The sequence below is a fragment of the Miniopterus natalensis genome, chromosome 4 (genome assembly GCF_054644295.1).
Source record: "Miniopterus natalensis isolate mMinNat1 chromosome 4, mMinNat1.hap1, whole genome shotgun sequence".
Taxonomy (NCBI): Eukaryota; Metazoa; Chordata; class Mammalia; order Chiroptera; family Miniopteridae; genus Miniopterus; species Miniopterus natalensis.
This window is the reverse complement of record NC_142084.1, coordinates 96,619,057-96,629,305: the sequence shown is the minus strand read 5'-3', so window position 1 is coordinate 96,629,305 and position 10,249 is coordinate 96,619,057. Positions and strand designations below refer to the sequence as shown.

The 10,249-nt window shown below is 57.8% G+C and overlaps 1 protein-coding gene across 1 annotated transcript; it reads left to right on the top strand.

Annotated features, from left to right (window-relative positions):
• The first annotated feature begins 607 nt into the window (after positions 1-607).
• BRI3 (brain protein I3) lies at positions 608-9,925 on the top strand. Its single transcript, XM_087816989.1, has 3 exons — positions 608-776; positions 1,332-1,434; positions 9,511-9,925. Exons 1-3 carry the CDS (start codon positions 635-637, stop codon positions 9,641-9,643), a joined length of 378 nt encoding a protein of 125 aa, XP_087673115.1. The 5' UTR covers positions 608-634; the 3' UTR covers positions 9,644-9,925.
• The last annotated feature ends 324 nt before the right edge of the window (positions 9,926-10,249 follow it).

Genomic DNA, 10,249 nt, shown 5'->3' with positions numbered 1-10,249 from the left:
GAGTGTGAGTGTATATGTATATGTGTGTGTGTGTTTGTGAGTGTGAGTGTATATGTATCTGTGTGCATGTGTATGTGTGTGAGTGTCTGAGTGTGAGTGTATATGTATATGTGTGTGTGTGTTTGTGAGTGTGAGTGTATATGTATCTGTGTGCATGTGTATGTGTGTGAGTGTGAGTGTATATGTATCTGTGTGCATGTGTATGTGTGTGAGTGTGTATGTGTGTGTGTGAGTGTCGAGGTGGCAGATCTGGGAGCAACAGATGCCAGGCGGGGAGCCCAGGCGGAAGGCGCCTCGGGTCACGGCCAACAGGTGGCCCGCCGGCGGCCCCTTTAAGACGCCGTCGGCCCCGCCCCGCGCCGCACCCCCGCCGGGAGGGGCCACGTGACCCGCGTCTTGTGACCGGCGGGGGGAGGCGCGGACGGGAAGCCCGCCCGCCACCCGCGAGAGGGGCCGTCCCGCCGCCGCCCGCCAGGAGCGGGACCCGCCGCCGCGCCGTCCGGGTGTCCCCGCGAGCGCGAGGCCGAGTCGGCGCCGGAGCGGGAGCCGGAGGCGGAGCGGGAGCCGGAGGCGGCGCGGGAGCCGGCGCGGGCGCGGGAGCAGGACGGGGCCGGCGCGGTGGGCGCCGCCCGCCATGGACCACAAGCCCCTGCTGCAGGACCGGCCGCCCGCCTACAACCTGGAGGCCGGCCAGGGCGACTTCGCGTGCGGCCCGCCCGGCTACGGCGCCATCCCCGCCGCGCCCCCGCCGCCGCCCTACCCCTACCTCGTCGCAGGTGGGCCGGCGGGCGGGGCGGGCGGGGGCCGCGGGCCCGGGCGCGGGGCAGGGGCGCGGGCTCCGGGGGCGGGGCCGGGGCCGGGGCCGGGGCCGGGGGCGGGCCGAGCGGGCGGGGCGCCCCGGAGCCAACTCGGGTCCGAGTCCTGCGGCGACCTTTAACCCCGAGACCAACTTTCCCCGGGCGCTGCCCCGGACGGCGCGGTGTCGGGAGCGCGGGGCCCGCGTCGGGCGGCCGCGGGAAGGGCTGCGGGGGGCCGCCGTCGGGCCCGGCGCCTGGGCGCTGCCCGCGTGCCCTCGGCGCACCTGGGGCTGCGCGCACGAGGCCCGCCCTTCCCGGGAAGCGTCGCGGCCCGGTTCAGATGAACTTTATTAACGAGGCTCAGCCTGCACTCCAGCACCCAATGAAGCCCCCGGGAGGCACTTAGCGAGGGCAGCTGTGGTCTTGATTTTGAAAAGGAGAGTTTTTCGTGGCGGGGGAGGAAGGGCGGGAGCAGTTCCCCAGCTCCCCAGATGGTCCTCCCTGCCCTCTTCTGATGTGCCTTCCTGTCCGCAGGGATACCCACCCACCACCCCAGGGTCTACAACATCCACAGTCGAAATGTCACCCGGTACCCTGCCAATTCCATCGTCGTCGTCGGCGGCTGCCCAGTCTGCAGGTATGTCGCAGGCCTGGGGGCTGCCCCCAGAAGCCTCCGGGAACACACACACCCAGAACCTTACACAGGCAGAGTCGTTGGGGTGGGTCAGTCTGGCCCTGGGACAAGCTGTGATGGGCAAGAGTGGGTTCAGTTAGCCTGGGTCTGAACATGTTTCGTGTGGCAGGTGAGGTGGGTTCTGTTTCTTGGAGAGTTGGGTGCTTTGGGCCGCTGAGTCCCAAGTGAGTGGGATGCAGAAATGTTAACAGTTGAACTGACTGTTTTGCATCCCAGGTTCTCTGGAAGGCGATGGGAGGTTCTCTTTCCCAGGGAAGGGGCTGTCTTAAGTATGCGGGCAGGGTGGTCGTGTGTTCCAGAAGCCTGAGTCGTAGGGGCCAGGAGAGCTGCAGCTGTAAACACTGCTCCATGCACAGAGGGCGGTTAGCTGAATCAGGGTGGAAATCCATGACTCCTCCTGGGCAGGAGGGATTTGTTGTATCCTTGAGCTGGAGCATCCACAATCTTCTAGTGACATGTAGGGCCTGAGATGCAGCTAGCGAGATGCTTGTTCTGTGTGAGTCCTGAGGATTCGAATTCAGATGAGACTTGGTCCCTGCCCTTGGTGGATTCGAGTGCTCCGACAGTTTAGAAAGTCGGCGCAGGTTGGCACTGCCGTTTTTTCTGTTGGAGGAGGAAGTTCAAGCCTCTGAGATGGGATTGAGAAACCCTGGTTTACACTTAGACTTAATTTCAAAAGCACATCTAGAAGGGCCAGAGTCGAGTCAAAGGGAAGTGAATGATTTCAGACTCACAGGGGACAGCTGTGTGGGAGGCCAGGGCTTGGAAAGAGGGAGGGCATGACAGATAGAGGCCAAAGACTGGACTCCCAGAGCAACCGTGTGTCTAATAAAGGGGGCTGTGGGCAGCGGAGAGCCCCTGGAGCTGTGTGCCAGCCAGGGAACCCCATGTGCAAACCCAGAAAGGGTGTCTTTTCTGACACAGCTGGTGAAAGTTAGGCCTTTGGAAAATGTGAAGGGGGAGGGAGAGGAGAGCAGACAATTGGCCTTCTCCTCAGTGCCCCTCTCTCCACGTGGCACTAGGGGGCATCAGAGCTGTTGAGGTTTAAAGGTACATGGGTGGGCTTGGAGTAGAGGGAACATGGACTTGGAGGCTGGTCCTGTGCTTCTGGGCAGGGCAAGAGTCAAGGCTCCGTCCCATGTGGGGAGAGCCACCTGGAATCCTGGTTAGTTACACGAAGAGGCAGGTGATGGGAAACCTGCTGTATTTGGTGGACGCTGGCCCTGGGTGCTTAGCCCAGGTGCGTGCACGGCTCTTCTGTTCCCACTCAGCCTAGCTGGAGGATTCCAAGGGCCTACTTTTTGGAGCAGGGTCTTTTAAGTCATTTGCATTTTAAGCAGGGGTTTCAGGCTGACAAATTCAAGGAGGATCAGGAACGTGCCGGGAGCAGAGGGATCTGGCTGGGGTTTCAATGTCTCCCTGCCATGTCTCACTGCCACCTTCTAGCAGTGCCCAGCCTGCCAGGGGAGATGGGTTCAGATTCTGGCCCTGGCAGCTACCAGCTAGGCCTGTTTTCCTATCTGGGAAATGGGGATACCTGATGGGATGGTCTGTGAGGCTCTCATTGGCCCATGCCCCTGAGTTCAGAGGAGTGGACACCCACCAGCAACAAGGCCCCTGTGGCCAGTGGAGGCTGGGAGCCAAGGCTGAGATGTCTTCAGGGCTGTGAAGCTTCCAGGCCACTAGCGGGCTGCTGCCAGGTCAGGGAGCATTTCCCGATACCTCCCTTTCCCTAAAGTGGGAGCTGTGTCATTTCTGAGGCCTGTGGCTTCTGCCCCACAGCCCCTAATCATTCCGAATGTGGACCAAGGTCGGGCTCTGTTCTCTGCTCTATGGGGAGGGTCTTCGCTGGGCCGAGGGCAGGGGCTTCTGCATTTGGAACCGGGCTTCTTCCTTCTTGGAGCACTGTCTTCCTGCCTCTGGGTGGTAGGTGGAAGGCAGTGAGAAGGAGAGGGTGCTCTGAGAACAAGTTTGAGGGAGCGAGTTGGGACCAAACACTCTGACTGCCTCTGAGGCATGTCCTCCTGTGGGCCCTCCCGTCTGGGCTGAGGATGGGTGCTAGCAGTAAGGGTCCTTCCCTGAACTTTGGTTCCTCCCACGGGAGTGTCTCTGCCCTTCCTGCTGGAGAGGGGGAGGCCCCTTAGCCCTCTGCCTTTGCAGCAGTGGGGGTGGGGGTGGGGGATGGGCATGGCTGGCCAGTGGGCTGGGGCTGGGCAAGGGAGCTGGGCAGAACCAAGGAGGGAGAGGCCGGGTGCTTTCTGAGGAAGCGCCGCTGTGGTTTGGGGTGCGGGTGCGGGGCCCCGGGGAGGGTCCTCTCTGGGAGAATGGAGAGGTTTCCCCTGGGCTCAGTCCAGTGCAGCCACTGTCTGCCTGGCATCGTAGGGTTGGGATACAGGCCACTTCTCAATGACCACACTGCTGCCTCCCTTTCCATCCAGCCCGCCAAGCGCCGTCCCTTTCCCTCCTGGCAGTTTGGCAGGAATTTGCTGAAGTCACACGGCTGCAGTTTCCTGAGTGAGGTCTGGCGTAAGAGGTCTGTGTCACTTGTCACTTTGCCCTCTTCCAGCCTTTCCTTAAGCAGCCTGACTCCACCATCCTCCCTTGTTAGCCGACTGCATGGGCATTTCTTCAGACTCTAGCAGGTGAGCATGTGCTCATCTTACCCTGGCTATGGCCTCTGAACTGGTTCTCTTGTGGGGACGTGGCTGTCCCTAGATGCAGGATGAGGTGGCAGAACCTTGGGTCTGGGATCCAGGCCTGCTGGGCTCACCTTGGGCTGTGATGGGGCAGCCTGTTGAGAAGGCCCTGAGCAGCAGGGATCAGAGGCTGGAATGTGACAAAAGCAGTAGGCATAGGGCCTGGCCAACACCAGGCTCCCCCGCCCACACTGGCTGAGCATCATTGGGTATTTAGTTTTGGGGGTGACCAGAAGGGTAGGAGGAAATCCAGGAACAAGTGGGCTCTTGGAAGCCAAGATCAGAGGCTCAAGGAACAGCTCTCAGGGTCCAGGATGTGGCATGGGTGGTCAGCATGGGTGCTGCTGGTGACCCTGGGAGAGTTCTGGGAGGCAGAGGCAGGCTTCGAGTGCGTGACACAGGGCACAGGGTACCAAGGTGGAGTGTGGATTGCTCATGAGAGGAGGGGACCTATTTGTGACAGGGCCTTGGGGAGTTGGCTGTGCCTGGACTGGCTAGAAAACAGGCTGCCAGGATGGGCCCTTCCCATCTCACAGCCCTGTGGGCTCTCCCTGGCCTGAGGGGGGAGCAGCAGACAAATGAGTAGGGACTTGTGTCCTGGGTTGTACTAGGCAAGTTGTACAGACCAACCATGGGGCCCAGGGCTGGCTTTTAACCTGTTGGCCCTCCAGGTAGCGCTCCGGGTCTCTAGTCTGGCTACTCCTGAGTGGGCCACAGTGAGTCCCTGGCAGATCTGGCTGCTAGTGCACCTCTGTGAGTTCCTAACCTCAGGCTCAGCCCCCACCGATTGGGGACCATGGAAGACCCCGGGTCCTCTGCCCTGGCCTACTCTCTTCCTGAGGCCTGAGGCTACCTGGTCATTGGGCTTGTTCACAACTGCCCCGGGCAGCTGGTGGCTCTGTGGAGGTCCTGAACAGTGCGCCAGACAAGGCAGATGTGCCTCCCATTGCTGAGGGAGGAGATGGAACGTGGTCTCTGAAGGGGGCCGGCTGGGTGCTTTGGGGTATCGCCTCCCTGGGCCCCAGGCCTTGGGCCACCTGGAGGAAGTCCTCCTGGAGGAGGCTGTCCTGTGATGCCTGGTCTGGGGTTGCTCCCAGGGCTGGATGCTGCCTCGAGCTACCCTGTGCTACACAGTGAGTGAGTTCGGATGAACAGGGAGGGTGGCTGGCGCCAGAACACTAACTGCCTGGGGCGAGGAAGTCGAAGGCCATGGCGGGTGGGTTGCTCCCAACCACACCACTGATGCCTGAACAGGGCTCTCCCTCCTCTGGGCTCCAGCTTCCGGTAAGGGCAGGGATGGTACCTGGGCGGGGTTGCCATGAGGACCACAGGTGGTGAGGGTGGGGCGCTTGGCCTTGGGATGCTCTGGGCTGCAGGGCCTCTGTCTTGTTCACTTTGGAGGCCCACCCAGACCTGCCCCGGGATGGCAGTGGAATGGAGTGGCTGCTTTCTCTGGAAGGTCAGAGTCAGGAGTTAGTAAGGGTTTTCAGAATTAGTCAATTCTCTAATTCTGCAGCTTCCATGTGGCCCATTGCTCAAGAATGGGGGCGGGGCCTTCAGCCACAGCTGAAGCCACTTGCTCCGTTTGGATTCTGAGCCAGTTGTCAAAGAGCTGAAACTCACTCATCTGGGACTGATTGCGGCTGTCAGAGGAAGAGTGCGGGCTGTTTGGCAGAGGCTGATAGGAGGACAGCATGTCTTTCCCTGGGGCAGGGGTCCCCTCACTCCCATGGGGCTCCACAGGAACGGATACCAGGGTGTGTGTTGCTGCATCAGAATTGGCCTAGAGACCAGGCTATATTTCTCAACCCAGAAAATTTTGGATTTTAAAAAACTAAATTAAGCCAATACTGCTTTTGAGGTCTGGGGCAGTGCCTGTAGTCAAAACATTACTATTTCTGCAGCAGGACACAAATATTCTCTTTAGGTGCATAAACAGGTTCGGTTCACACGTGGCTGCTAGGTCAGTGCTGCAAACTTAAAGTTCTGCTTTCAGAGCTTTCTGGCATTTGGAATTGTAGGTAAGAGGTGTAGACTCCAGTGGCAGGTGTGGCACCTGAGGACAGACCCTGTGCTCAGAGCCTCCTGCTGGCTGGGCAGACAGGTTTCCAGTCCCTGGTCACTCGCTCTTGGGCCTGGGCCTGGGCTCTTGGAGGAAGGTGGTTCGGGCCAGTCATGGACTTGCTGGCAGGAATGAGGTTCTGCTCAGCTCCCTTGTTACTGAAGGGAAACGCCCTGGCTCTCCCGGGGACATGGGCAGCCTGCTGAATGCGGGCAGCAAGGTCCCCACCTTCCTGCTCTGGGTAGGCAGGGCTGGGGAAGGGTGTGTGGGGTGTGGTCTTGTAGGTCTCAAACCCTTGCTCCTGACTAAGAGCATCAGAAGGGGCAGCCTGCTGTGCCAACTAGCTCTGGCTGGAGTAAGTGATGAATCTGGGCAGAAAATACCACAGGGGGCTCCTGAGGCACCAAGCAGCTCCAGGGGCAGAGCATGGTTGGTGTGGGCCTCCTGAGGCTGGTTTGGTGGCCACTGGGAATCCATGCTCAGGTGGGGCTGGTCTCCTGGCACTGAGGACCTTGGTGAGAGTGTCCAGCCCTCTTGGGTTTCCTCCAGCTTTAGACAGTGTAGACTAGGGTTTTGGGGTCTGGATAGAAAACAAGGGAAGAGGCAGGTGGGGGCTGCTGCCCTTTGACATTTGACCCCAGAGGACAACAGTAACCAGCAGGCTGGACAGTTGCATGGGCTGGTTCACTAGACAGCATTGCAGGGAGACCACACCACCTGGAGGGCACTGAGGGGACAACAGGGGAGGGGTGACTTGCCCCAGCCTCCTTCCCCCCAGCACTTTCCAGAGCTTTTGATCGGATGGCTGGGTTCTAGGCTCTGCCTCTTAACAGTTTTGATTGTCAGGTAGGTAATATGGAGTGTCCAGCCCAGGTGAGTGCTCAGCCACGTAGTCGGTCCCCAGAAGGTCACTGGGAAAGGACCCTGGTGATTCCTTCAGAGGGCAAGCTTCCCCTCTGGAAGGTTCTTGGCTGGTGCAGGTGATTTGGGTGTGAGCCTGGTTTGCTTTGCACTCTGGATGTTGTAACGGGACGTGCAAATCCATGTGGTTCTCAGGGTTCCAGCTGTAGGAGGAAGCAGGACGTGGAGCTGGCGTGGTGCCAGAGCTGAGTGGTCCGAGGCCAGCAGCCCACTTCCAGCTCCCCCAAAAGCAGCCTGATTAGTATCAGTAGTTGTAGGAGCTGTTGGCCGTGACTGTGGACTGTGAGAGCAGGTCTGTTCTCAGCCGAGGGCAGCCTGTCACATCCACCTATGTGTGGGGACACAGCTGGTGGCTCAGGGCCTTGCTGAAGCCCCCATTCCCTACTTTGGCAACAGGCCTCAGGTGCTTTTTCAGCTGGATCTTATGCCACCTGTCCTGACGTGTGGTCTGAGAGAGGGCCCTGCACAGCCGCGGGGGAGGGCTGATGGACAGTGTGGTGGCCTGACCTTTGTAGTCCTTAGAATACAAGAAGTGGTAACTGCCACAAATCCAGGCCTGTTGATCGCTGGCCCTTAGACCTGGCCTGCCTTTGCTCTAGTCCAGCTGGTCAGCACACAGACTCAAGGGCACCATGAGTGTGGGAAACAGGGTGAAACAAAGGTAAACAGGTGTCTTTGCTGCAGGACTTCAGAGCCTTTTCTAAACTAATGCACGCAGTGACTCCAGGAGGGGAAGACGGGCAGTTTCCCAAAACTGACCAAAGAACCTCCATCTTACTTTCTGCAGATCTTGCCAGCGGGACTAGTGTTTCAGGATGAGCACCTTTGGGAAACGCTTCTAGAACGGACTGTGTCCCTTGTAGATGTTTCAGGCACTTCCCTCTTCGGTGGGTGGGAGGTGGATAATTGAGTGTGACTTTTTCTTTAAGCCGTTGAGAACCAGACTTCCTCTTAGTCTGGTGTGTTTTTTTGTAACTCCCAGCGGAGCAGGGAGCAGGCAGGTCCCGCTTTCGTCCCCACAGCTGGGAGCCTGCTCTGCGGGGCTGTGGGTGCTGCCCTGGGATCCCCAGCTGCGCAGGCTGACAGCTGTGAGCAGTAGCAGCCCTCGCGGTTCTGGCTTCCTGGGAAGGGGCCGTCGCCGCAGCAGCTCTGGCGTTTTGAGGAGGAAGCCCTCTGTTTTGCGCGTTTCACCTTGACCCTTTTTTGGTCGTTTATTAAGCTGAACCTTCCTCCTCTGTGCACGGTGGGAGAACGAGAGCAGCTGCTTCCAGAATGTTGTGGGCATAGGATCCTTAGCAGTACTTGCTGCCGATGGGGCCGAGTGGATAGAGAAGTGGCTTCAGAAACACTGAGGAGGCTGCTGGGGTGGACGGGGGGGGGGGGGGGGGGGCGTGGGAGTGGGTGCAGAGGTATTGCAGCAGTGGGAGGGAGGGCCGGGCTCCCCCCTCAGCTGCCCTCAGCTCGCCGGGCAGGGCTGCAGGTGCCCAGCCCCCAGGGAGCACTGGTTCCTGCTGGCTTTCTCCAGCTCCCAGGTCCCAGTGAAGCATTTCTCATTTGGCTCAGCCCGCTGTTGTCTCATTTTAATTTCAGCTGTTTCCAGAACTAGTCCAAGGAGTCAGGGTGGAGCTGCACACACAGCTGTTGCTCCTCACTTTGGGGGCCTTTGAGAAGGACCCTGGATTTGAGTGGAGTGCAGGTCTCTGACCTGTGCTCATTGGCACCTGATCTCGGTGATGTCTCTGGGGTGTCTTAGGTATTATAGATTGTGCACATTAAGGTAAACTTGACTTTTTTTCTTAAGAGGAAGCTTTGAGGTGAAATTTCTCAAGATAAGTAGCCTTTCAGGCATTGTGTGAACATGGCTGATTTTAGTCTTTCACTAAAATCTGCCGCTTTCTCCCAAAATACAAAAATCAAACAATTCTGAACTGTTCCTGTTTTTGGAATTTCCCTCCAGGGGATAATAACTAAAAACTTTTCAATACTGGGGAAAAAAAATACTTAAATGATTTGATTTTCTTGGTTTTGCTGTTTTCAGAGATGCAAGAATTATTATAGAAACAAGCATTTGCTGCTGCTTTCTTTTGTAAAAGAAAACATGGCAGGTTACATGGCAGCTGAACCTGGCCTTTGTAAGTGACGCTAGCTTTCAGGTAGTTTTCCCTTCACCTTTTCTTGGTAGCGGCCGACAGCAGCTTGCCTTCCTCGCACATGGCGGGCGGTAGGGCTGGCTGCTGAAGGCGGGTGAGACAGCCTTTTCGGACACTGTCACTGACGCGCCTGAGGGCTGGTGGGACATCAGGCTGAGGATCCTAACCCGAGCCCCCTCTCTCTCCGCAGAGTTGGGGTTCTGGAGGACTCCTTCACCTTCCTGGGCATCTTACTGGCCATCGTCTTGTTCCCCTTTGGGTTCATCTGCTGTTTCGCCTTGAGGAAGCGAAGATGTCCCAACTGTGGAGCCAACTTTACCTAAAGGGAACAGCACACCTGGCGCTCCTGCACCCCGCTGTCTTTTTCTAATGTAAATGTCGTGTACAATAGCTTTACTCGATTAAGCTTCAGGACCGTTTTGTAGGGAGGTGGGATAGACTTGGCATGTGCACGCCGGGTTCATGGACGGGTCATGAGTGGACATGCGGCAGCACTGCTCCCAGGGTTAATGACAACTCAGAAAAGCACTGCTTTTATTTTTTGCAGTCTTCGGTTTGAGGAAGGTGAGGAATTGTTTTAAATAAATGAGATTCATACCACTGTCCCCCTGGTTCTGCTTATTCAGTGTGCACATTGCCGCCTGCAGAAGTCAGCCTTGCTTCGGAGGATTTCAACACGAGAGAGACTAGCCTGATGTACCCCCCACCTGGTTTCAGTTCTTTTATTTTTCTTGATAGGCATTTACAGCTCAAGAAAACGTTCTTGTTTTCAAGTTCTTGTTTATTATTATAATGAAACATAATACCTTGACATTTACAGAGCATGCACCTCAGTGCCAAGGACAAGGCAAGCCCTCCCATCCTGTGTAAGGCAGGTAAGTGACCACTGTAGTCCAGTCTGAAGGTGGAGATGGATTGGGTGAGTCCAG